The sequence below is a fragment of the Ooceraea biroi genome, chromosome 7 (genome assembly GCF_003672135.1).
Source record: "Ooceraea biroi isolate clonal line C1 chromosome 7, Obir_v5.4, whole genome shotgun sequence".
Lineage (NCBI taxonomy): Eukaryota > Metazoa > Arthropoda > Insecta > Hymenoptera > Formicidae > Ooceraea > Ooceraea biroi.
This window is the reverse complement of record NC_039512.1, coordinates 6,959,865-6,986,527: the sequence shown is the minus strand read 5'-3', so window position 1 is coordinate 6,986,527 and position 26,663 is coordinate 6,959,865. Positions and strand designations below refer to the sequence as shown.

General features: G+C 35.3%; 3 protein-coding genes across 5 annotated transcripts; all 3 read left to right on the top strand.

Annotated features, from left to right (window-relative positions):
- The first annotated feature begins 2,983 nt into the window (after window positions 1–2,983).
- LOC105282103 lies at window positions 2,984–4,882 on the top strand. The gene is made up of 2 exons (XM_011343825.3): window positions 2,984–3,207; window positions 3,568–4,882. Exon 2 carries the CDS (start codon window positions 3,568–3,570, stop codon window positions 4,441–4,443), a length of 876 nt encoding a protein of 291 aa, XP_011342127.1. The 5' UTR covers window positions 2,984–3,207; the 3' UTR covers window positions 4,444–4,882.
- Window positions 4,883–8,295: 3,413 nt separating this feature from the next.
- On the top strand, window positions 8,296–10,104 carry LOC105282102 (SIFamide-related peptide). Of its 2 annotated transcripts, none has more exons than XM_011343823.1 (3): window positions 8,296–8,374; window positions 8,998–9,151; window positions 9,739–10,104. In XM_011343823.1, exons 2-3 carry the CDS (start codon window positions 9,022–9,024, stop codon window positions 9,828–9,830), a joined length of 222 nt encoding a protein of 73 aa, XP_011342125.1. In that variant the 5' UTR covers window positions 8,296–8,374; window positions 8,998–9,021; the 3' UTR covers window positions 9,831–10,104. The 2 variants fall into 2 exon arrangements, with proteins under 2 accessions (XP_011342125.1, XP_011342126.1); XM_011343824.2 differs by lacking the exon at window positions 8,296–8,374 and adding an exon at window positions 8,711–8,804.
- A 2,180-nt stretch (window positions 10,105–12,284) lies between these two features.
- Window positions 12,285–14,105, top strand: LOC105282101. Of its 2 annotated transcripts, XM_026971305.1 has the most exons (6): window positions 12,285–12,650; window positions 12,730–12,809; window positions 12,987–13,174; window positions 13,316–13,367; window positions 13,446–13,542; window positions 13,705–14,105. In XM_026971305.1, exons 2-6 carry the CDS (start codon window positions 12,758–12,760, stop codon window positions 13,772–13,774), a joined length of 459 nt encoding a protein of 152 aa, XP_026827106.1. In that variant the 5' UTR covers window positions 12,285–12,650; window positions 12,730–12,757; the 3' UTR covers window positions 13,775–14,105. The 2 variants fall into 2 exon arrangements, with proteins under 2 accessions (XP_026827106.1, XP_026827105.1); XM_026971304.1 differs by having other exon boundaries at window positions 12,288–12,809.
- Window positions 14,106–26,663: the final 12,558 nt, after the last annotated feature.

Genomic DNA, 26,663 nt, shown 5'->3' with positions numbered 1-26,663 from the left:
CATAATTTGTAAAATGTAACAATGTAATATAACATTGAATATTAATGAAGTAATTCTTCAAATTTGCTACAATATCACTTTCATCCATTTAATTCTGTTTAAGCTTATATTGTGCTCTCAATATTTTTTTTTATTTTGCATGTTTTATTTCTCAGATATATTAGCCATTATTTTTCTATGCTAGTGTTATCAAAACTGCAGACTGTTATTAAAACATCAAACTTGGCGAACCTGTATATGGTATCAAATATTAAAAAGCAAATGAGAAACATTACTTATGACTGACTTTTTTGATATCAATCCTGCAGTATTTTAGTTCTAGTTCTCTGCCTACCTAACTCTCTCTCTTTACACAAAGCAACAAAGAAACATCAAACAATCTCAAAGGATCAACGAATAAATTGATTGCTCTTATTAAAAACCCAATTTTAGGAAACGATATGATAACAAATCGAAGAACATTATTAAAATTAATTGCCTTCCACTAATACTGCCAAAATACATTTAGAACAAAAACGAAACGCTCATTAGGATGCGCAATGAGAGACCACAAAAGAATCTAATTACTGATTGTCCGATTTCTTCCGCGGAAAATGTCGCGACGCCTGCGTCGTCTTTCGGTGGATAGGGTGTGGATCGAGAGCGAAGAACAGGTAGGTAAACAGGGATAGCGATGCTGAAAGAGGAAGAAATGATTACGGTTTCATCGGAGGAAGGGGTGAAAAGGACAAAATGGACGGCAGCCAATAGGGCGCCGGGACAAAATGGCCGTCGGTGAATTTAATCAATACCGTTCTCCGTCCTTCGTTGTGGGTGGAGGACAAGACCCAGAAAGGGTCAGGAACGTAACTAGTGTGCCAAAACATTCACGTATTTTCCTCATTCGAGGAGTCGATATATCTTGTGCTTCATGTAGGCGCATAAATCCCCTAGCACACTCGTGTAACGATGTATGAGAATTTACTACTTCTACCGTTGTACTACACCGTGTCAATGTTCTGCGAGCAAAAGGATGATTGAAAGTGACTTGTATCGAGATATGATGCTATACATCTTTTCATTTAAAAAAATGTTACTTATGTCACAGAATATACAAAAAACTATGCTTTTATTCTCTAAAACTATAACTATTGTAGATAAAATATATTATCAAGCTAATTGCATTGCAAATAAATTTTCTCTAATGTTTAAGATAATAGTAAGTAAGCCTTGTTTAATTCAAACAAATAAGCATTGTACATAAATTATAAACGTAGCAGTATTATAAAACGATCTTACTGTTTGCGAGTCTATCTTTCTGGATTATGTCATGACGCATTAAGGAGAATAGCATTATCGTCGCCTGAAAAGCTTTAGTACGAAGTTTTCGCCAACAGCAACCATCAGCTCGAGATGACTGTCTTAAGAGGGGATCCAAGTTATTTTACCACATGGCTAGCAGGAAAGGAGTAGGTCGACCAATCTAATGGAACTATGGTTGGGTAGCATCGATCCCGCATTCACTCATCCATTCTTCAAGGAAGCGTAATCCGTCCACAAAGACGCTTACAAAACTTCTTATTCTTCACTTGGAAAACTTTAGATTGGATTGACATTTCGCGTATAGCATTTTTAAAGAAATTTATTACTTAAATAGCCGTGAGAAATTTGATAATATTTCACTAATCGTTACAATAATACTATCGTATACAAGATATTTTGCCTGATACTAAAGAGTGAACGAATTCAAACAATAATGTGTAACAGTAATTTATATTATCTAAGTTATGTTGCTTCGACATTGATGTAGCATTAAGCACGACAAATGCGTGGATAAACTTGGAAATTTATTGCTTTTGGAATCATTTCCAGAACTTTGTTAGGGCTTTTTAGATAGAATGTCATTGTAACGAATGCGTTTTATCGAAAAAATTTAATTTTTGGAATAAGAAGTAATCGCAGATATATTCCATGTCATTACTACTTCTAAAACTCAAAAATGCGATAATAAGTTTGTTAGGAAAGCATTCTAGTCATATAAGAATATAAATTCTGACAAGAAATTATATATAGATTTATATAAAATAAACTGTAACAATAAATAAATGAAATAGTTTCACTGTGGTTTCTTTTCTTTTTTTCTTAGATGAATTTCCATCTATATTATAAACTTTATGTTAATGATTTTGTCAGAATATCTCTAATAAAATTGAAACTATAAATATAAATTAATTGTTATTATCATTTCTCTCGTACAAAGTAAATGAAAAAGTTCTTTTATCTAAAATCTTAAAATTAGAAAATTGTAACAATTATTATCTAGATTTATTTGAATTTCAACAGTTATTATTTCGTACTCTAGCGACGTAATATTCCTGTATCAAAGTGACTATTAGCGATCTAAATATTCACATATCAACACTTCTGACTTTATTTCGGCTCTTAGAGGATATTAGATAGTGGTAAACACAAGGGAATAACAGAGTATCAGGGACAACATCAGTTAATTTGCTCAGGAACGTAGCGCGAGTATTCATATTCGGTGTTAAATTCGGGAGGCATCTATTGTATTATTAAATTTTCTGATAAATTTGCTCAGTCATTTAATATAATTTTAAACAAACAATATTTATAATTATTTACTTAATTAAAGTTTTAAAAATATTATTAGTGTTATATTTAGGTGAAAAGAGGAATATTACTACTATAAAAATTTCTAATGGATTTATATAACCGTTTTTCACTAGTCACAGTTTCAAATAAAGACATGAATAGCGTTGCTTTGTTCTTAGTATAAATATGTAAGAAAATAATTTTTGTAATATGAAAAGTTCTGCTTAGCCATCCTTGTTATTTTGTTGTTAATTAGAAAGTGTAAGTTTCTATTTTACTTGATACAGAGAAGAAATAAGAGATAAAGACGCTCATTTATGGCTTTACGTCAGGTACTGCCAAAGTAAAGGACAGCCCTGCTTGACATTAAAGCTATAAAGCCAACAGTCCGCAGACCGGAATAGATAGTCGGTATTCGAGAGGTCGATGAGAAAAGTGTCTCTGCGAAAGATAGTTACTTTCATCACGTCTTATTAAAAGAGTGTAATAAGGAGAATAATATTCATCTCTAGTTCAGGCTATTGAAATTTTAAGCCTTCTTACATATAAAAACGTTCAACGGACACACGGAGAAAGGATTTTTGACATCTTTTCCAGCTTTTTCTCATCTTTAAGGTAAGTAGAGTGTTCTCAAATTTATCAACCGATTTTACGGACATTCTGATAAAAGAATTCAACATTCTTTGCTAAAATTCCATTGTTTAATATGCGTAACGTTTGATATTCGAAACGGAAAGCGTTAATTACGTCATTTAGAACCCTCAACTATTTTGTCCACTCTATCCTCGTTCATCCTACATACGATGGTTATTGAAACCAATTCTCGGAGGAAACTTTGTCGGATACATATGCGGGATCGCGGTCGAACTCCAGGAATTCCTTCTTAGCCGTACGTGCCGACCCTTCCCGCCGCATCGGCATCGGAACGCGGAGTTCCACATCCATTTCAGGATATTGATTAGCCATCATTTTCAGATGACGCCTCTGTTCTGCTGGGTGTTCCTGTTGGCGTTGGTGGGCCGTGCCGCGAGCCTTCCAGCACCTCTCGTGAATGACGCTTGCGCTCTGGTCTGTAATCCTGGCGCGGAAACCGAGGGTGAGCGAGAACGGAGAGAGAGGGATCCGAACCAATATCCCCGATATCCCAAGGGAGTCTGCAAGCTCCAGTCCAAGTCCGACCACGACCAAGCAAAGGTTCTCGTCAGTCACTGTTTGAAACTGTGCGCTAACGACTTGTCAGAGGCCTCCGAGCTAAACTGTTTCGTTCTGAGGTCGTCCATCGAGAGCGAATTAGGATGTTACTGTCCAGCCTTGGTACCTTTAAGCCCAAACACCATGCGCCTCCACGAGAACTGGAGGATTACACATTTGGTGAACGAGCTGGCGAAAGATCTCGTCAGCAATATCTTCAATTCACCGATCGAGCAAGGTGTCATATGCGAACTTCACCAAGAGACGTTCCCGATCAGCGTCGCCGTCGAGGGACAAATCGGTGCGAAATGTCGATCATACAGTACAGAGACGACAACGGAGTCCGAGCAACGTAGCAAACGAGATGCTGGTGAGGGAATTTTCATGGAAAAATTGAGGGATTCCATTCGACACCCCGAGGAAAAGGAGAATATTGCAGAGCCGCAAAAGGAAGATATAAAATATACTTCGCCGGAACGTGTAATGGAATCTACAACGGAACATTTTCTGGAGGAACTAGAAGACTCAATAAAACCTATGACTTATTTTGAACGAATGGATTACAGTCGTTACTGCGAAGTGTCATGTCGCTCTAGCAAACCTGATAGTCAATGCCAGTGTGAACAATGGAAGCAACAGCAAAAAAAGCAGAAGTTATAGAAATAAGAGGTAACGCACAAAGTGCATGTAAGAGCGAATATTAATTTATATATCTCATATTCGATTCACTATTCGGTTCACAGTGCATTACTAAATGCAGCTGTAGTAATTAAGCAAACAGAAGAATGTTGTAAGAAAGAATAATCTAAAGCGTATATATATATGTACAGTTTTTTTTCACAATTTTAGTTATTTAAATTGATATTTCTTCCGGTAACTCAATACGTAGTCTAATTTTTACATAAGCAGTACAAATTAACAAATTATTATCTAACAGTTACGATGTTATGTTACTCAATAATTGCGTAGTATGTGTAATTTCAGAACGTAATATTATTGTAAAAGATTAATAATTTATTATCGTCTTGCCGAAATAACAGCAGAATACAATTTCGTATATTATTATGTTTACGTTATACAAAGAAAATAATTTTTTAAACATTTTATCTGTGTCCTTATAATCATTGAAATAAAAAAAATTTCTGTTAAGAAATATAATAATAAAATACGATGTTAGAAGAAATTAAGAAAATTATTACTGACACCCGTCATATATGATTAAATTATAAACTATAATATAGAATATTACGTTAATAATTGTAACATATAAAATATAAAATTGTGCTTCATGTATATAATGTTGGTATAATCGCTTTAGATTTAAGAATTTTACACAAGGTCTGGTTCACACGTGTTATGCTTTGGCTCGATCGAAATAATATTTATCGCATGACCGTTTCTTGTTATTGTGAATTTCGATACATCTCTCGAGCACAATATATTTCAAACAACATATTTTTCCGAAGAAATATGATTCTATAGTAGAAACACCGTGGACATGTAATTAAATGTAATTTATTTATATATTATTTATAATATTGTGCTACTATTATAGCATGTTAACAAATAATTAATAACAAAAATAATATATATTACATTCTGAAAGTATAGTATTGTTACATTTTTATAATATTACACTCGTTACAATGCCATATACATTTTCTTCATTATCTTACTTTTCATTTTTATTATATTTTATACAATATATGAATCACTTAAGAAAAGCTTTTCCGTCTCTCATATTTTTCACGAAGAATTACTGTATTAATAATGAAGTATGAAGCAGAAAAAATTGAATTATTTCTTGCATAAAATTTATTACATATATAACAATAATTTCTTAAGAAAACATGAGTTCAAGATTATATGCTAATTATATGCTAATCATAAAAATTCGGTCGAAGAATTTGCGACGTGTGAACAAGACATCGATGTGTGATATGTGTATTATGCAATAAACTTTATTTATATGCGCGTATGGTATGCAACACGCATTCTCGCGCTGAATATAGTCGCCTAGTGCAATTAATAGCTTTTATACGATAATACTTAAAATTAATATTTACAATTAAGCGATAAAACAAAATCCATGTCTTCCATTATGTAGATCCAGATCTGTCCAAGCTCGCTGAGTCTCTTCGTAATTTTTCTTCTATTCGTAATTGCTCGTTATCCCGTAATATCTCATAATATCACGTCTAAGTAATATAAACATAATACATGACTAACGGTCATGTTACAACGATAATGTCTACTAATAAAATCTCAGATTCTATTCTTTTATTTCTCATTCAGCGAGACAACGAAGAAGGAGAAGCATTTTGCTCACGATAAAGACTTGGACAGGCCTGCTGTGGTCGATTTGTTACTTTAATGATAGTACTTTCATATGCTCTTGTATAAACGATAAGTAACGAGATGGATAAGTAACTTGTAACTCGTTTAACACGATAAGTCTTGTCATAAAGATCGGTATTAATAAATTATCATCGATCGTCATCGCTTACCTCCAATATATCAGTGGTGAAGAATGATTATAGTATCGTTGTACAGCGTATTATCGGCAATGTTTATTCATATGCCGATTAAAAAGAAAAAGTTGTGACGCGACAATAAGATGTAGATTTTAGTATGCCTGTGCGATGCATTTTCGATCTTAATGCGTTCTCGGTTATCGATCGACATGTGTACTCGCATTCATCGTTAATTGTGCAATTTTTTCGATACTATATTGCGTACGAGTCATAAAATATTCTATGTTTAACAAACACGTGCCAAATCGAGTAATTCATTATTTGAAAGCTGATACTTTTCCATATTTCCATAAAGATCATATTTACGGTTCTTTATCAAATAAACCAGATGTATCAAAAATATACTTAGAATAATTTATAAAAATTTATAAATATCAATATTATAAATAAAGAAAATATATTTGCTTCATACATTGCATTCACAACGTAAAGTCTGTTTCTTAACAAGACAAAAAATATGCGGGTCCAAGGAGTAAAGATGAAGAACACTATAGCGCGCATTGTATTAATTAAGTAATATAGCACCCGCATATATAAAAAGTCAATCACAACAACGATAATTAAATAGAGAATTATTTATTGTATAAGTGCCTGAAAGATTAGAATATTATGATTGCAACGTGATTAACGCTTATAGTAACTATTCGAGTATGTCGATCAATTGTCGAGAGCACAATTAAGATATAATGTAATCATTTATTCCTTAAGCGAGGTAGATGTAACTGCTAAATTTTCTGTAAATACTTATATTCATATTATAGATATTATAGATATTAAAGTAATGCATAAGAAAAATGAAATACAAAATATCGCTAATTTCATATTTATATGTTAAACATACTCTTTAGAATAATCGCTCTTTACAATTAGCATACATATATAATAATACAAAAAAGATTATATTATACTAAAACATTTACAAGCGAACTGATTTTCTAAAACATTTGAGAAATTTTCCGATATATTAACTCGTCGGAAACAATTGAGCTCTATTAAAGCTAATTAATATCTTCAACAATTAATATCTTAATTGTATTTGTATTATTTATGTTAATATTGTAAATTATGTATATAAAAACCAAAAATGTTCAATGTGCTTTATGCTTTGTCATACAATAATAAGAATAATAACTATTGCAATAACAATTCTGAAGGCTCCCCAATTATTTTTAACAAAATGTTATTACTTTATTAATAAAAACTAAACTGTTTTATAAAATATGGTAATATAACAAATTTCTAATGTTATAAGTATTACTTCACATGTATTATAATATTTTTGGTATCCTAAAAATATACCATATCATCCGTTGAAGATACAGAAAAGTTATATATCGACTAATAGTAACAAAAAAAGTTTATGAGTAAAATAGCTATGATAGATAAAATAAAGTTTGATACCATATGTTGGTAAAATTTTCAATAATAAAACCTCGAGTTATATATTTTATTGCTAAACTTAACAATAAAAGTTTTTATTTCGTTATCAAAAATAATAGGTAATTTTTAAATAATTAGATTAATAATCTAAAAAGTTTACATAATAAGAACAAAAGCACCTAGTATTTTCTTATTTTATTATATTGTATATATAATATAAATTACTATTAATGAGAAAATTATATAACGAATTATTTTACATTATATTCTTTTATAATGAAATACATCGAAATTTAAACATACAAATACAATATGTTTTATTTAAGTATTTCAATGCAATTATTTAATAAAAATCAACTTTTGAACAGATGACATGTATTAATATAAAATAATTATTAATCAAAAATTGAATTTTATATATATTATGACTAGTTTGCTAAATTTCCACAAAATGATTTTTCTGACGCTATCAAGGCGACCTTTATTTCTCTGAAGTAAGAGACAATCAGAAAGTCCATAATTACATTACACCCTCTAATAGCTCATCTCTTTTTTATGTTACAATATCACACATTGCATTTCCCATACCACAGAAATCCTCTTATAAAAGCCGATCCTGCTGTCGACGAAGCATCAGTCAAGTTTCATCCACCTTCCAGATACAGTTGCTTATTCAGGTGAAGACATTACATACGCTATCTCTTTGTTTACTGTAAAACAGTCATATATAAAAGAGTGTATAATTTTTTTATTTTATAGTATTAATATTTCATAATAGAACATAGTTTTTAGAATGAATCTAACTTTTTACATTGCGAAGAATATTTCCTACTTCCATGGTTTCAAAATTTTATAGTGTGACCTTTGGATATTCTTGCGTGCAAGTTACTCATCGTTGAATACGAATTTTTATTTTTCGCAACGAATCAATATCTTTAGGGGGCGATATCATGACTTTACTTGCAAATAATGTAGGTCGAGTGCGTTTGATGGAGACATTTGTCTTCGAATAGCTTTCTCGAGTATATAAGCTCGCAACTTTTGCGCCGCTTTAACATTCGGTGTCTGACAATCGTCTAAGAATCACGAAAGTTTCTTCGTTCACAAGTAAGCTTATCTGTTTCGTTTCAAAATTTTCAGTGCAACTCGTCTAAAAGTCATCATTAGTTATTCCCAACGTTTCAACACTAATAATTTATTTGATTATTAATAAACGCGTGCAGAATACAAAATAATAATTATAACACATCTCGCAACACACATAGTTATAAATTAGCAATTTTTTTATCTGCTGCTTTAGTCGGAAGCCAAAGAATTCGCCAACATGATTTCCATTCGTTTCACCATCGCTCTTGCTGTTATCATAGCCATCCTCGCTCTCAGCGTAGATGCTGCCTATAGAAAACCACCGTTTAACGGTAGCATATTTGGCAAACGATCCAATACTGTGACAGGTAAGCGAAAAATTTTCATTAATTCAATTAATTTATAATAGCTTTTAAAAAATTTATAAAAAACGTGAAGAGATTATAGACATAGGAAATATTTTCTATGGTCCATATTCTCAGCTCACTTTTATGATAAATGCGTGCATTTAGTGTATAGTTCACGTTACATATATTATAGAATATCAGAAATAAATGCGCGCATTTATTAATAAAAGTGACCTGAGAATATGGACCTAAGTCTATGGAAGAAATCAATGAAAGACTTATCCCCTAAGAATGTAAAGCCAACCCCATCTATTAGATGGAGTTTGCAAAATCAATTGAAGTCATGTTTTGTACTAAAATTTTGTATTTAATGTATCATATAATTTTTCTTAACATTAATAGATAATAAAACCTTTAGAATTTTGTTATTTTTAGTAATATCACTTTGTTTAAAAAGTATTATTCCTTACAAAAATTATTATTACCAATTTTTATGTTAATCAATTTTTATAAAATTTCTTATATAATCCTCCCTCATTGTTTCTTAAGAAAAATCTAGTGAACAATTTTTAGATTTATCTTATATTATTTATTTATTTTATTTTTAGATTACGAAGTTACCAGCCGCGCCCTGTCAGCAATTTGCGAAGTCGCCAGTGAAACATGCACAGCTTGGCAATCTCGTCAAGAATCCAACTGAAGATGAATGACCGACCGAGATTTACGATTTCTACCAATTGATCGACAATATAACATTAAAACAATGTAATCAACCAAGCTCTTGTAAAACTATTCTTTCTTAATTATGTGCTTGAATATTCGCCACACTTCCTTTATCATTCATTGTTGATGCAGTATATCTATAATCGTAAATTTTTATTTGAACAATACTTACTCATAATGAAATTTCCACACTTGAGCCATGTATTTATTAAAAGCGTCAACAATAAAATATTATAAATTTTAAGAGCTAATTCAATATCTTTTTAATTAATTTTCCCCTTTAAGAGGAGACATCACTGTAACGATTTCAAAAAATCGATTTTTTGCATTTTCTTAATGCTTAGAGTCTTGAAAATATGTCCCTAAAACAGTATATTAAAATTCGCAATATTAACGGAGTTATATACATAGTAGTCTTCGTAGAATAGCGTGAGGTCGGTCGCACCCGCACGCTACCTAAAAATACTCGGCGCCCCAAGTTATCCCAAATTCTAACCGACAGTAACAATAAAATCTATAAAGCAATCATCGATTCGGTGCCGTACGTAGTAACAAAAAAAGAGTACATCAACCATATTCAGATTCAGAAACGAATGGGCGCAAAGCTATGTCAGTGCAAAGTTACTGGAAAGTTAATTGATGAACTGAGTACCTCTATAAGCTTGCCATTCGCAGACATTCTGTGGACGAAATGTATAAAGCAATTTGGGCCACTCTGTATTATAGGAGTTTTAGTGACCAAAGTCCAAAACATCAATATTGCCTGGACGGATCCGTACGCTTAACTGAAAATACATTCACATAATGTAAAATGACACAAAACTTTTTTTATTTCAGGAATTTCGTTCAGACGGAATACTGTCAACCGCGCATCCCCGATTTTTATGCGCAGATATATGGCACCACACACTGCAGGCGCAAATATGAATATTTTTCACTGATTTTTTTACAACATATCTAAGATATGTAGATACCTACTTGAAAGATAGCAAAATAAAATTTCATTATATGTATTATATTTCGCGCAATGATTCACGAAAATAGTTTATCTTTCCGGCCGTCACAGTGATAACCCCGCTTACTACAATCGTATTTTTTAAAGATATCTATCTCAATTTTACATTTATCTAATAGACAATCATATTGCAATAATTGTTAAAAAATTATGTAATAAACTGATTTGTAGCTAAAGGAAAGAAAAAAAGCATATATTTATCAAAATGCTGAAAAATCGAAATAATTTGTACAATCGTAGAAGTATATTCATTGAAACTCGGTTAAACTACAAGATGTAGCTTGAAGGACATTTAATATGGAAAGCACGTTTTATTCACCTGCTCGAATAAGGGTTATTGTCTGCGATCGAAACATGCGTACGAATCAACCGTAAAAGTATTGGCGCATTCATTTAATCGAATTACACATATATATAACATGTATTACACATATAAAATATTATATATATATATACATATAAGATACATCAATATTTTACCTTAATATAATCGATTATGATAAGAAATTTCTATATATTTAGTAATAAACTTATAGAACTTTCATTATACTTAACATTAACATTTATTTTATTTTATACAGCAATAATAATCATATGTTTAACGGTAAATCAAAATATAGTAACTATTAAAACTGTAAAGTATTGTAAAGTTACATATTCATTCGTATCAAATACATAGTTCATGTCAGACATTGAGGACGATACATTTTCTGCTGACAAAAAGTAATCAGGAATTCTCTCAGTACTATGAGGGAGTACAAGTGTGTTAATTTATGAGGTGTACATGAACTAAATATTTAATTTCTCTTTAATCTGGTATAAATATACTGGACTTGATCAAGTTACACTCAGTATTGTTCAAGTTACTCTTAGGTAAATAATATTATTCACTTATTATACATATAATAGTTGATAGAATTTATTCTTTTCATTATTCTTTTGAGTATGAAAGATCTACACCTCTGACATTACATTTCTATGACATTAAATCAGAATAATCGATATCTTTTCTTCGATTTTAAAGTAGAAAAACAAATTTCACATCTGAATATGATAACGCTTTGATACGCTTTCTGCAGTAGTTTTAAGAAAATCGCTTGGCGGCTACGTGCGCAGTTAAAAATCAGAATATTCTTATTCAAGGTAATAGAAGCAACCAGCGTCATACACGAGTCATAATAATTATTTAAAAAAATTAATTTCTCAAAACGCTGTTCAATTTCCAAGTAATTTTCACCGTTCTATAATTCGTCTGTCGAGTAGATCAAATTTATATAAAACTCTCGATTTCGCGTCGCAGGTGTTATCGATTACGCGTTGTTGATTCCAGATATTACTTATTTACTTTTACGCGGCAATAGCCGAATGCATCTCGGTACGTTAAACATTTCCCACAACGTCCCACGATGTATTTCCATCCTGTAGAATACATTTTACTCGCGTGCGAATGCGTGGTTAAATATTCTCGCCCGTGTTCCGCGTGTGGACAAACAGTTGGCAGGATTCGAATGGTGATGGGGTTCCGCGACGTGCAAACTTCTCGTCGATTCTCCTTCGCCCACGATCTTCGAGCACTCTAGTCCACTCTTGGCGGTAATGGAAGAACCTGAACGTACGCGACAAATCGCTCAGTATTCAGCGAACATCAGTGAGACGCGTATCCTTTTCCGCAGGATTCGGAAGGATCCTATGGCAGTCACTTAAACGCTGGCCACGATCGAGAATGCTACGTCAGTTGGCACGCGTCCATTCGCCGAAATAATCGTTGCACTTGTTTCTGAGGTGTATGATCGGTGTGATGTACTGCATCAAGGGCAAAGTGGTTGCTTTAGAAGACTGAACCGAGCTTGATCCATTGCAGATATCACGACGTTGAAGATATCCTCGAGATGATGCTGCAAAGGGCTTACATTCAGCAGATCGGAGGTGTCTTCTTCAATGGTAAGCACAATGGCTATGATCTGATACATTTTTCTAAAAACTTTAATTGGATGATTATCTTAAACGATTATTTAATATAATTAAGTATAATATAAGGAATAACGGTTCCTCTATTTAAATCCTCTATTTAAGTCGGAGTATTCAACGTTATTCATTTCTCGTATGTTATATGTTCAGCTTTTCTTGTTGGAATGGTTACGTTGTTAATCTGTGAGAATATCACGAAGGCGGACGAAGTACCTGCATTCTTCTTGAAGATTGCTAAGATACCTACGTTGCCCCGGGTTGGTCGCAGTGACAGATTCGAAGATTTCTTTTACAAAGCCGAGAAACATATACCTCGTATTGGCAGAAATAGTCAACAGGTTGCTGATTTTGAAACTAATATACTTATTATATTTTTCCGTTTATGTTATTGCATATTTATATCTAATTCTATAATCGTACTATGTGATTATACTATAATTTATATTTTACGCCAATCGGTATTTTTTCTGTTGCTGCAGGATGAGACTTACACCGATTTAACTAAAAGACGCATAGACTACCCTCCGAAAGGTTAGATGCATTAAAAATTATTTAATATGTTCTATGTGTTTGAACAATATGCATATGTACAATATATGACTTTTTTAGTAGACGGATGGTCTTCGCAAAACTTCCCTCTTGCAATTGAAGGACCGAGGGAGTTATGGAGAACTTTAGCAGGATATTCAAGAGATGGGAGCGATGAGTAAGTTTTATTAAAATTGTATCATCTAAAATATCTGATTTTTTAACCTGTTTTTTATTTATTATACCATATATAATAAACATCTATACACACGTATATTTAATATGTATATATGTTATATAAAATATATTAATTATTAATATTGCTTACATTCCACTCAAGTATTGAGAATGAAGTATGGCATAGAAAAAAAAGGACAGAAACTGAACCAATTACCACGCAGGAAAAATAACCACATGCAGAAGCTCTTCATCGTCTTGAGAATAATAAATGCAGATATTCGACTTTTGCTGCTACGGTGACGGGAAATTATAAAAAATAATAAATAGAAAAACAAGATACTTTGTCGCTTTAATCCTTTTCCAACTTTAAAGTAGCTCAACGAGTCATAATCCTTTCCTTAGCAATATTGTATTAGTATTCGTAAAAATTAAAAAGTCGTAGAAAATAAATTATTTAAAGAACAGATTCTTAACATATTTCATACTTTAAACTTTACTGATTGTTCGTATTAATATTCAAATATTTGCCGATAATAAAATTATAAAAAAGTTACAAAGATACAGGTAATAAAATGTGAAAAACTTTGATAAACTGTTTATTCCTCTAAAATGTCCTTAAACCTTCTTCATTACTATTAATTTTAATATTAATTTAAAAGAAAACTCGTTTATGATATTGATACAATAATTCACATGCAGTATATATAAAAGACTATCCTTCAACAGATTAAATGCATTAAAAATTGTTTAATATATTCTATGTGTTTGAACAATATGCACATATACATATACATGTATAATTTAAATTATAAATTTTTAAATAAAATGAAACCATAAGCAAGGAAGATGACAGCAATGATAAAAAAAGATAATTTTCTACTCCTATGTTTGTACTCCTGTCTCCTATATGTTTTACTTAATTAATCTGATATCATGCTTACACGAGCATATGTAATTTTCGCAATTTGCGAAAAATTGTTGGTGCAATCAAACCGATACTTATGAGGGACTGCCTTTCTTGCTTTGGAAGAGCTCGCATGGCAGTTGTTCAGTAAAATTGCGAAAGCGCATCCCTTTTCTTTGTGTAGGATGTTACGTGACAAAAAATAACAATTCGCGGGGATATTATCAAAAACATGTGTGTAAATCGAGAATTGATGTAATCGTCATTTATCGACCGCGCATAACGGTCGCAGTGTCACGTGCGAGACCGGTGCAAGATGACGGTTGATACCACCCGAGTTAAAGTACTTCGAAAGGCAATACTGTCTTTATCTCATGCGACATCGACTTTTGCATGAAGACTGACCATACCTTTCAAATATTACTTTCCCAAGATGCGGACATATACGCATGTTCTCTTGATGATAAAGATCTCTTGCATATATCAGTAAATGAATAGGTAAGAAAGCTTCTGCCACATATTTTTTAGCACTTGTTCTTTCGATTTTTTATTTATATCGCAAATATATACTATTGTTTTTATTTTATTCGCGCTGTTTATAGGAAGCTTTTCTATTGAAATTAGAAAAATAATTGTTCTATGTGTATCTATTAAACCATTTTAAATAGCTGACTGTTACTTTTCTTAAAATGTGAAACATGAAGCAATATTGTTAAAATCTTTTATTATATTATAACGTTATTAAAAGAATATCAGTTTTAACTGTTTGTAGTATAAAGAAAATTACAATTTGATGGAATAAATTAATGATAATGTTCGATAAAAGAAAGTGTGGAGAATACATAAAATCAAATTCATATCTTCTGATAAATGCGATGCCAAGATCACATAATACTACGAGGTGACTGTTAATATGCATGAAATCACAGAGGAGCGATGTGCAATGACAGGTATAGATAAATAGGAAAGTGGAAAGCGATCTGCAAGCGAAATAGCGAGGCAATTTTGCATGAAGACAAACGCGTGGTCCCCTCCGGTGGTCACGATCACGAGCGTCGCTCCTTATTAGAGCCAGCTTATGCTCCGTACAAGGTGGAAGCGGTTATGATAATGAGGAGGCAGAACCTTCACGGACCACGTGATCATTTCCAGCACGTGACGGTTCGAGCGTGGGTGGACTGGACCAGGACGAGGAGGAGTCGTCCTGTGTGTGGTGTCGGCTCGTGTGAGATAAAGATTCCTATCCGCCGTCGATAAATTTCCCAGTGGTCCTAATGTCATGTAAATGATGGACATCTTCAGCAAAGACAACTTTAAACTTTTCTAGAAAGCTATAAAAATTATTTGTTATTAATATGCTAAAGAAACTATTATTTTATTTTTATATTCTTCTATTTAATACTTTACTAATATTAAGTTTATTATCTGTTTAATAAAAAATCTACATTTCTTTTTTTAACGATTATATTTTTTGCAGATATTCTTATCTTTTATTTAAAATGAGTCAGATAATAATTGCGTAAAGACTGAAATATAAATGAGTTAACTATTTGTATATTCATTTACAATATTTAAATATTTTAAATTTTAATATATTGTAAAATCAATGAAGTCAATGAAGAAATAAAACCTGGAAAATTGGCAGTCTAAAGTGTCCCACGTTGAAGCCCAAGATGTCGCCAGTCAGACCATCGTGTGCATATGTTTGAAGAAGTTATCGCTAGGTAGCGCCATTGATCCACTAAATGTGAGCATTCTGCGCCATCGGCTGCTTCCCGTAACAATAAATTGTTGTAATTACAATAATTCTTGCCTTTGAAGCGACGCTTTGTGTTTAAGTCCTGCCGACACAACCGGTAATTTTAATTCATTATGCGGTAACGGCGATTCACTCTCTTGCCACGGTGACCTAAATCCCAGTAAGATTATCGGGAAGCAGTAGTTTTCTTCTTCATTTGCCGTATCTCCCACACAGCTTACTTTTACGATATTTTGCATTCTTAAAATATGAGTCTAGTGAAGAAATACGTATTGAAATATAGTTTGCTATTCATAAATGTTGTATTCACTTTCTATATCAACAAACTTCCTTGTAAAAATAGATGAATCCAATTGGAAGAAACTTAGAACACAAGAGCTATAAGTAGGCATCTTATGGTTTCATTTTTGTAACTAAATATAGTTGTACGTATAGGCCTGTTTACGTTTTAGAATAAATATAGCTTTTACCTCGAACTGTTTTGTATAATTGGAAGTATAGGTTCCATTACATACAGCTAGTAGTTACTCGGTTATAAGAAAATACGGATTATCTTGAACTGCGACTTCCTCCTAAAATAAAAATGCAATAACTGCAAAATATATGCTAAAAACGTTTAATCTTCTGTAGATGTTTTATAAGATAACGACAATATTAAAAAATATAATAAAATATGACAAATTCCTAAACACAATGATCTTTCCATTACTATCTTCCTCGACGAAGAGCTATTCGATTACAATAATACGCAATATATAATTCTCTCATAATAGATATATAATTCTCATAGTAATTCCTCTATGAGGGTGCAATTAAAATCCGCACACGTCAATATCCCTCAAAAGTGCCACACAGATTATCGCGAACTTTCAGAATAATTATCCCCATATATTATTTAATTGAGCTAATTGCTATCGCACGTCGAACGTATGTATGTTCGCGAGATCGAGCACGATTCCATCGATGAAACATCCTCACGCGTTGCCAATATTTCTCTCGCGTCTTTTGCATGCTAATCGTGCGCATAATTCGCACGTGCACGAAACGTCGTTTTCTCTGCCGCTTTCCTCCTCGGCCACGTGTGATTTCCGCGCGGCGATTTTTCCGCGGCCGCTTTCCCCCGCGGCGCAGCGTGCTAACGCGCGCGCGAGGTGCACCTTTTTCGCGAGGTACATCTCGAGGATAGCTCCGATCTCGCCACCACGTCGACGAGTATGTACGTCGTGCGCGAGACGCGGGACGGCTGGGTTTGCACGTAGCAATTTACGGAAACCGCACGTAACGCGCGTTCCGAGTCGAGCCAAGCCGAGCCGACACGAGCGAGCGTTTCCACGGAGTGTTACGTAACGGATCGACGCTAGATCGACGGCCGAAGTAACTGTATTTTCGAAGAAGCGACCGCCGAAGCGAAATCACCAAGCTTAGCAAAACTTGGCCTAGGGGCAGCCGCCATACTCGTGGCGGGGATGATAGGGCTGTGGAATATTGCGAACTTTTATGGAGTTGTTGCATTTCCTAAATATCTGCCAGCTCTCTGCAATGCACATCTCACTATTAAATTTTTTCAATAAATTGTTATATAATAATATTATATTCTTGTTAACGATTATAAGAATTGATATGTAGATATGTAATGTAATTTTGTTAAAAGTGATTGACTTTTTCTTAGGTATTGATTATGACACATTTTAACTATTCTGCCTGACAATAAAATTATATGTATCGGTCAACGTTTTTAAACATATTGTGATAATTCACATTATTTATGATTATAATATAGTATAATCGCATCACGTTTACGCATACGTTTCAACGTTTGCATTATATTCATCACACTATTTTATGAAATAAAAAATACCACGTGATTCTTTTTTATGCAAGTCAGCATCAACTTTAGCTTGATCTGCAATCCGTACAATGTTGCGTGAGGGACTATTCTCCCAGTCGTATTTAGTAATCTATTCAAATGACCGATTATTACATTTCGACCTTGATGTTTTGCACCATTCGGGAATGAAAATGATATGTTAGAGACATGATCTTTATAGGTGGCGAGTGAACGTTGCAGTTACTCTCTCATCCTGTCACATAATCGCATTCACAAAGGTATTATCTATTGTTGTAAAGCGTACAATGTTTATATTTAAACACAAAATACTATTATTATTATTCAGCGGTAAAAGCACTTTATGTGCATGTATATTTTATGTATTGTCTTTATGTAGCTAGAAAGTTATTATCGCTAACAACATTATACTAATATTATTATAATAAAGAGTAAATGAATTGGCACCCACAACTAATCTATGGAAAAGACAATATCAAGACAATGTTCTGATGTAGAGGTCTATTCTTATCTTAATAGTCAAACTTCTTATTGCATCTGCATTGTCACAATGACGCGAGTACACTAAAGCTAAGTGAACTCAAGACAACTGCAATCAATTCTTTCTCCGAAAAGACTATTACACAATACGAGCGATTCTGGTATGCAGAAAAAAAGGCGCCCACCGTAGAAGCGAGCGAGTGCAAGCGGAAAAACGGCGCGGGGTAAGAGGTGAGGCTAGCAGGAAGGTCTTCGAGGCGGAAGTTGCATGGCCAGAGCGAACAATGCGTGTGTCCCGCGAGCGGTCGTTTAATAACCCTGATTTGCCGTTTATACGGGAGGTCATGGAGGAGATGGAGGTGGGTCGCGGGAGGTACAGAGGAGAGAAGAGAAGAGAAGAGGAGAGAGGCGGAGGGTGCTGATGATGGGACGAGAGGGTGAGCATCGGGATCGCGCGCAACAACCGTACATAATCACGTAATGCGGTTATCATGCCAATTGCGTAAATATTTGAGCCAATTTGTGGCATGCAACGGATTCGCTCTCCTCGACCCGTGGCTTTGCAAGAGAGACCATCGCTCGATCGGGGCTACCTATTATGGCCAACTTGTTGGTGTTTGCCGACCCGTCGCTCCTCATCTCTCTTTCTCTGTCTCCCTGTTTTCCCTTATTTTATATTTTCTTTCCGTTTCTTTCTTTCGCTCGCTCAGCTGCTAACGGAGAAACAGAGAGAGATAGAGAGAGATCTGCCACGCGCAGAAACCGCTGCGGTGGTACGACGAAAGCGTTCCGCTTGCTGTAGTCTTTGATAGTCGCACGTTTAGTAACCACTCACAGTATGCTAAAGCTGAATAGATGTCAGTTTAACGTTACGCAGCTCGAGAAACCTTTACTCGAGTGTGCAAGAAAGGATTTTTGGTAAGTCATCAAACTTTCACAAATTTTTTTAGATCGATAGATATTGACGAATAGAAGGACCTTAGAATCTATCCATTATTAAACCAGTGGCGGATATTGGATCAAAGGATTCAGAAATCACGCATCCTCTTTTGAATGAGGACAAAGGAGCGGTATTATTTTTAATAAAACGTTGGGATCAAGAGTACAAGAAAATTACAAGAAAAAAAGGAAAGATGAAACGAGAGAGGAGCTGGCGCCTCTCTCGCAGTCGCTCCGCGTCGTACGTTGCCAACCGGCCTGTCAGCCAGCCAGGACCCAGTTCCTGGTACATGGTTTCGGCTATAGACGCAGGCTCTTCCACTCCTGCGTATATCCGTTTGTCCGCTCGTCCCTTCGTCTGTGCCGCCCTCTCATCCACGCAGGTAGAACAGGCGGGCAGCCGCGGATCAATTAGGCGTGTGCACAAGTATGGTCCTCGTAAACCTGCAGGACCTGCTGTGCCAACTTCCTCTCAGATAGCCCCATGGTATTTGTGTGAGAATCAGTTTGATCGAAGCTCGCGACACGATCTTTGACCTATAATTATCTATTTGCTGCAATAAGGGACAACTGTAACTCACGATAATTTAGCTATCTGATTATTATAGATTATACTCAAAAGAGATGAGATCAAATACATTAAAACCATAATTGAATGATAAGAAGTTCCAAGTTTGGTTAAAGTTGCTATACCTATCTAACTTGCATCTAAGTACAGGCTTTCCTATATATCGCGTATCTATTTTTATCGGAAGAGCTGCGAAAAGACAGAGGCGTATATATATTGCCAACATTTTGAGCCATACGGAGAGAAAGAGAGAGGATGAGAGAGACGTATCATCATCCGAGCGTTTTGTATCCTGTTGACTTCTGGCGGCTCATCGATTGACTCCAACAATAGAGATGCGTAAAGAAGGTCGGAAGGTCGCCGTTTCGTATACAAGGCCTCATCTGCGATGATCATTGTGCACCTCGGCTGTTGTCTTCCCATCGGTGTAACGTGTCCAGGAGCGTGTGAAGAGATGGCGCGAGAATAGGGAGCAGAAAAAGTGGCAAGAAGTTGAGGAGCAGGAACAGAGACGCCTTGTCATGCCGTGTAATGACGGCAGAGATGCGCGACGCTCAGTTGGGAGAAAGAGGTAGAAACCCGATGAGCGAATGGGAAAAAGAAAAAGAAGCCATATGACCGTCCCTTTATTCCCTGAGATAGAGCCTCCTCAGTTAGTTGCAATAAAATTGAAAGATATCTCGGCTACCGTCGGCACGGCCGATCTTGTTCTCTCATTATCAATATCTATGCTACATTTTTATTGAAATATAATTTCACTATTTTTATCGATTTTCAATCCATAAATCTATAAGTATTATCAGTTTTAATATTTCTCTTTTTAAATCTATTTATGGATATATTTGTGCGAAAATACTTTCACGTAGCTGAATTATTTTAGTTTAGATTAGAAGAATTAACTTCCACATTTTTCTGTTTCCTCAATTTTCTTGTTCCTCTTTTGTAATTCTTTTGTAATTTTAAGTCTACAGGTAGCCTTGAAAGTGACAGCCAAAAGGACGCTACCGTACTGATATCATCAAACATTGGCAATTAATCGTCCCGTGAAAAACATGAATGGAAGAAAGCATCGTGGCGCCTGACTAGGCGCATTAGTCGTAGACAGGAAACAGCTCCGAAGATGACGTTTTCTTCGAGGGAAAAAAAATCTTCGAAAGTCGGTCCCTTTTCTCGAGAGTGATTATTTCGAGGAGGGCAGTGGCAATTTAGCGTTGGGATCCTCTTAGTCCACTGTCAATTTATGTTATTAATTTCGGATTTTCAGTGAGGAAGTTCGTCTTTGGATTTAACAAAAATTCGAACGATCACCATTCAGAATTTGAATGTTAATTTCTTAATATAAAGCAACTAAATATTATTATTTCTTTAAAATTGTAAAGAAAAGTCGCAAGTTATGAATTTCCTTCCTTTTCTACATTTCAACTAGTTTACACAGTGATAAATCACCTCTCTATATAGAAAATCATAAAATGCCACAATATTTGTGTTTTCTAAGCACAAGCCATTATCGTTAAAATAATCGGCCCACCGATCGATTCATAAATTCCTACACGAATAAAGCGGGAGTCGAACTAATCTCTTAATATCTTCAAATTTTTGGGAGGTCATGTCGTAATTTCTCATCAGGGCGCATTGGAGTGTCAAGTCGCACGTTTCTGTGATGTCTCTGAAAAAAATCACGTCATCTCGCGGAATTTATGCTCAGCCCAAATCGATAAAACTGGACATTAACGAGGCCATCGAATCGTTTTCATTGCCGTGGCGAAAGGAACTATCGGCTGCGCCTTTTTTCCTCCCTCTTCTCGTGAGAAGTGGCACTAAGTCTCCGCGAGAGACCCGCCCAAAAAGGAATGAAGAGATTGTAGACTTCTAGAGTATTATCTTCACGCCAACCAGCTTGTTTTTTGAGCTAAATGAATATTAAAGAGAAAAGTATAAATTGCTATAGAGCCCTCTGCTAAATAAAAGCGGAAATTATTATTTTCCCGATAGGAAGTTACTCTCTGATTGTATCATAAAACTTAATTTTTCTTAAGCTTTTTATTTTTAATTGTGTTAAAACAATAAATATTATCTAGGATATTCAAATTTATCACGTAACATTATCTATATCTAACATTTTCTATTATTTGCTAAATATTAAAATCAATATATAAATAAATACATTCAATACTTTAAAAAAGATGATCTCTATAAATTTATTAAACAAGCAAAAAGTATAAAAAAGTATCATGACACTCGGTATAAAGGTACCGATCAAAAAATACGTAAATGGCAATTAGAACAGAAAGGGTAGTCGGGTCCACACGGGTATATGGATAAACAACCCCCCGTGGCGAGTGTACGAGCACAGATACAGGCGTTAAATGAAATTAGCACGGCGTTTAGTTAAGTTAGTCGGTCCGTTTAGCTGATCCTTCGGGTTATAAATTATTCTGGAATGACTTGCACCGAAGCGGATAGGTGAGGTGAGAAAGAGAAAGAAAAGAGATGCTCGACTAGGACGAGTGCCAAACAGGAGAGAAAAAGAAGGCATGGGCGAAGACAGTAAAACAACGCGAGGCTATATATTAAGAAACGTAATTTGTTTCGCCGGTGCGATATTTTTATTAACATAGTATCTGACATTCTCCGACTGGGCTAGTTTTGAGCATACGTAGTTTTACGCGAAACACGCCCTGTTTCTATTGAGACGAATGAAATGAGATTTATTTTAACGTATGCCGAAACGAAAGAGATAATAAATATCGATCAGTTTGATTAAAAACTAAATATTTAGTCATAAAATTTTTATGTATCAGCAAACTATCACACTTGGATCAATCAATCTTTTGCAAAGACATAATTACTTCAAGAAAATCATAATATTTCATATCGATTCTTTCGTACTTTTGACTATCTCACAAAGTGAAGAACTACAGTGTTTAGAATCACGAGGAGAGAATAGACATCTATGGGATTTACAAAGAAAAAAGTAAGATAGACGGTGGCCGCATTGAGGAGGCGTGAAACGTTGGCGCCTGGCGCTCTAAACGGCTAAAGGGTTCGACATTTCGTAAAAGGTATGATAGAATTATGAAAAGTAATGAATCTGTGAAACTTCGTCATTTTCAAATTGTCTAGGTCTTAAGATTCACAATGAAATAAATCGCAAATCTTTTTAACGTCGATCTAATTTAAATTTTTCAAACATCGATCTGTAAAGAATTAGAATCTGTCAATTTTTATGATTTTATCACGATTTTTGTGGTAGCATCACTTGTTCTCTTAAAAATTTCATCAATCAGTTCCTCTCTTAATATCAGTCTTTTTAAATAAAAATATTTAAAACAGTATCAATGTTGACAACTTATATGCAAGTATTTTCCTTAGCATGTCCTACCTATCCTACCTGATAGCCCTTTGATTCCTACCATCATTCAGTGTGACGATTTATCTTTGCCGAACAAGCGTAGCGAAGCCGCGTGGACAGCATCATGGATCGGGCTCGAGTCCGGGATATCACCGGTTCAGAAATTTCGAAAGCAATTATAACTGAATTCCTAAATATCCATCGCCAAGCCGCACGGGGTCTTTGTCTCGTGTACCTGTAAGCCGGCTTGTTTCACAAACGACGTTAGGTCGGACTACAAAGGTCGGCCGCCGCGAAGAATCGGGAACTGGTTGACCCGCGCGTTGGTGGGTACCGCCGAAGGTGGCCCCAGACCGAGATCCTAAATAGAGAGAGAAATAGAAAGAGACATTTTTTGCATAAAATATTTACACGGTTTTATTGGGTGCTAAACTCATTCAGGATCATCATGCGGCACTCACTAACCTATCTCGGAGATCAGTTACTTACTCGTTAAAGGTCTCGCTTGTCTCGCGCTATCATTATTTATCGTACAGTGCTTTCTTTTGCAGTAGTTTACAACAACTCCTGACGTGCAAGATTGACCAATCCGTCTGGGTAAACGCACGTGCAAGATCATAAAAACTGTACAAGCGTAAATGTGTAGTTAAAAATTTCTGCTATTTAAAACAATTAAACATACTTAGATTTGATAAAAAAAAATCCTTTTATCAGTCGCTGTATAATGTAAATGTTAATTAGAATGGAAGCAACAAATATTACAAAAGTGCTAAAGTATTGTTAATATTATTAATTTGTACAAAAACAGTTTAATTTATATTAAAATTGTGCTAAATGCATAAAAATAAAAGTCGATTTGTTACAAAAATTATTATATATGTACAATATTTGTATTGTATATGTATAATATTTACGGATTACGTCTCTCTTTAATCTCCGCTCTGCGAACATGGATCGGCTTACAGCTCGAACGCAAAAGCAGATCTGCGAGTCGATGTTTCCGTGATGGCCGGTTTGGTGCCCGAAGGTTCGCGTGATCCTGGACGTATCCTAGCTCGACTAGTCAACCGCCCGAAGGGCCCTTCTTTCGAGGAGATCGAGGATGCTCGAGGATGCACAGGGGCCCCATCCTGAAATCCGGGACACGCGAGCCTCGCGGGAAATTCTTGGTTCTATACTCGGGTTCCCTACTTCTCGGTAAAACGACTCGTTGCCGCGGGCATTGTATCCTTCTCTCGTGTCTCGTCCGCGTGCCCATCCTCCCGCTTCCATCGACGAATCGCTGAATCCTGGTCGGATACACTTAGGCTGTTAATACTAGGTCGAAGAATTTTATTGTAAATACAGCGCGCAGGCTGAAAAATAATTTAAAAGTGAGGATGAGTAAATTGGATTGAACTTTAAGCGTGCATTTGTTCAAAACAAAATTTATTGTTAATCATTGCAAGTGATTTATCGATGTATCTTTACAGTACAAATCGTAGACCTAAATATATTAAAATTTAATAAAAATGTAAATACTTATAAGAGAAATGTACTTGAGAATTATAAAATTAATTATTAAAAATAATCGATTTATGTGGTTTGAGACGAAGAAATCGTCATATTCACTTCTTCAATCCTTCATAAAATCTAGAAATGAAAAAAAGCTTAAGCTTTTCGCATTAGGTTGCGGTGTGAGCTATAATCAATCATATTGTGAAAAGTCGGTACACTCTCTGATTACATGATACATAAAAATTAAGCACAAGATTGTTTTTGCAATTAAGTGCATTGATTACCACGTAGCAATTAACTACCTAGTATAATTAGGATTACATAAGCCAGACGTTTAAACAAGGTATAAGATGAATTGAGTAATTATATTCACATTATAAACATCAGGGTAGTTTTATTCACATATCAAACTCATACGTGACCCATTAATCCCGTCCACAGGGCATAGCTTAAAAATGTATTTGTCTTTTAACGCGTTACATTAGCAACCTATCACAACTGCAGACATATCAGAACCGATGGAAAACGCGATAACACTTCATTTGCATGCAAACAAGGTCAGTGTGCATGCAATGCCGCAATGTTAAAAATCTCACTTTGCACGCGACACGACTAACGGGGCGAACTATCTCAAAATTTTTTCTGTTCAAATCAGATTTAACAGGACGCATAGGGCGAAGTTGCGAGCCAGGTTCCGGTCTGATCGGAAATGCAACATGGTTGACCCGAACGTCGCGGTGTAAATTTCGCTGACGCCGAAGCTAGCGAGTGTGATGATAACACGCCTAGCGGTACTACCATTGCAACCATGTTCGTGTACAATGCGCGCGGAAGGGCATGATCAAACCGGTAGGGTATAAAGGTAGCAGCGCGCGTGGAGGGCGCGTAGCAGAGCAACCCCTCGAGGGGACACCGGCGGCCGCGCGCGGCGGCGGTGATGTGTGACGTGGCCTGACACGATGTCGGATCCCGGTGGTCGTGTGGGTACGTCGCGGTCGTACATGATGTATATGGTGCGCGGGAATAGGGGCGGAGCGGAGACAGATGGGCGTGCAGAGGATCCCTTTGAGGCTGCCGCGCGCGGCGCCAGTACCTCTGTGCCCTGGAAGTTCTTCTTCTACCTCACCTTGTCTTCCCCCCGTTCCATCCCCCATCCCTCCGGAAAGCCGCGCGGACCGGGCTTCGCTCCTACGGCTACGCAATCAGGCCCAGAGGAAGTCGGGGAGCGCCCTCAATCCTTCTCTCCTGGCGCCACTCTCCAACACCGTCTAAATCATTCTACTGCCGCGCGGAACACAAAAAATTTTCCTCACCTGGACGAAAGTGGACTTGCAATTGCGTCTGCGATTCGTGAGGATTTCATTCGCGTCCGTTTCGCACGCTGTACAGTTTTCGTGCTGATAATTCGCCTGTCAGGAAGGAAACTGTTTCTCTTTTGTAGATTTCCTTTGGAAGTTGCAAACTACTAACGGCACTGTAACTCCAGTATCTCGACAAACTAGTCCAACACTTCTCGTCTGTTGACTCTATTAACGCCATTAATAGTTGAATAAATTTCTCTTTCAATGGTTAAGGCAAATAGGCCAAAGTCGTAATATTAATTTTACTTAAGAAAGATCAAGTCAAACCACTTAGGCAACTAAAATAAAAATATTCGCACAAGTCTCATATTTTTCTGAATGGGCAACCTGTTCGGTAGTCACTTCACCTAAAATTCTGTTCGCGCGCGTCTCGTTGTAATTAATGGATTTTTAAGTGGCCAATTTATCGGTAC

Excerpts from the sequence above, each read along its gene's own strand:
- LOC105282103 (XM_011343825.3), top strand. The coding sequence starts at position 3,568 with ATGACGCCTCTGTTCTGCTGGGTGTTCCTGTTGGCGTTGGTGGGCCGT.
- LOC105282102 (XM_011343823.1), top strand. The coding sequence starts at position 9,022 with ATGATTTCCATTCGTTTCACCATCGCTCTTGCTGTTATCATAGCCATC. Across the intron at positions 9,152-9,738 it reads ACGATCCAATACTGTGACAG|ATTACGAAGTTACCAGCCGC; the intron begins GTAAGCGAAAAA and ends TTTTATTTTTAG.
- LOC105282101 (XM_026971305.1), top strand. The coding sequence starts at position 12,758 with ATGATGCTGCAAAGGGCTTACATTCAGCAGATCGGAGGTGTCTTCTTC. Across the intron at positions 12,810-12,986 it reads CGGAGGTGTCTTCTTCAATG|CTTTTCTTGTTGGAATGGTT; the intron begins GTAAGCACAATG and ends TTATATGTTCAG. Across the intron at positions 13,175-13,315 it reads TTGGCAGAAATAGTCAACAG|GATGAGACTTACACCGATTT; the intron begins GTTGCTGATTTT and ends CTGTTGCTGCAG.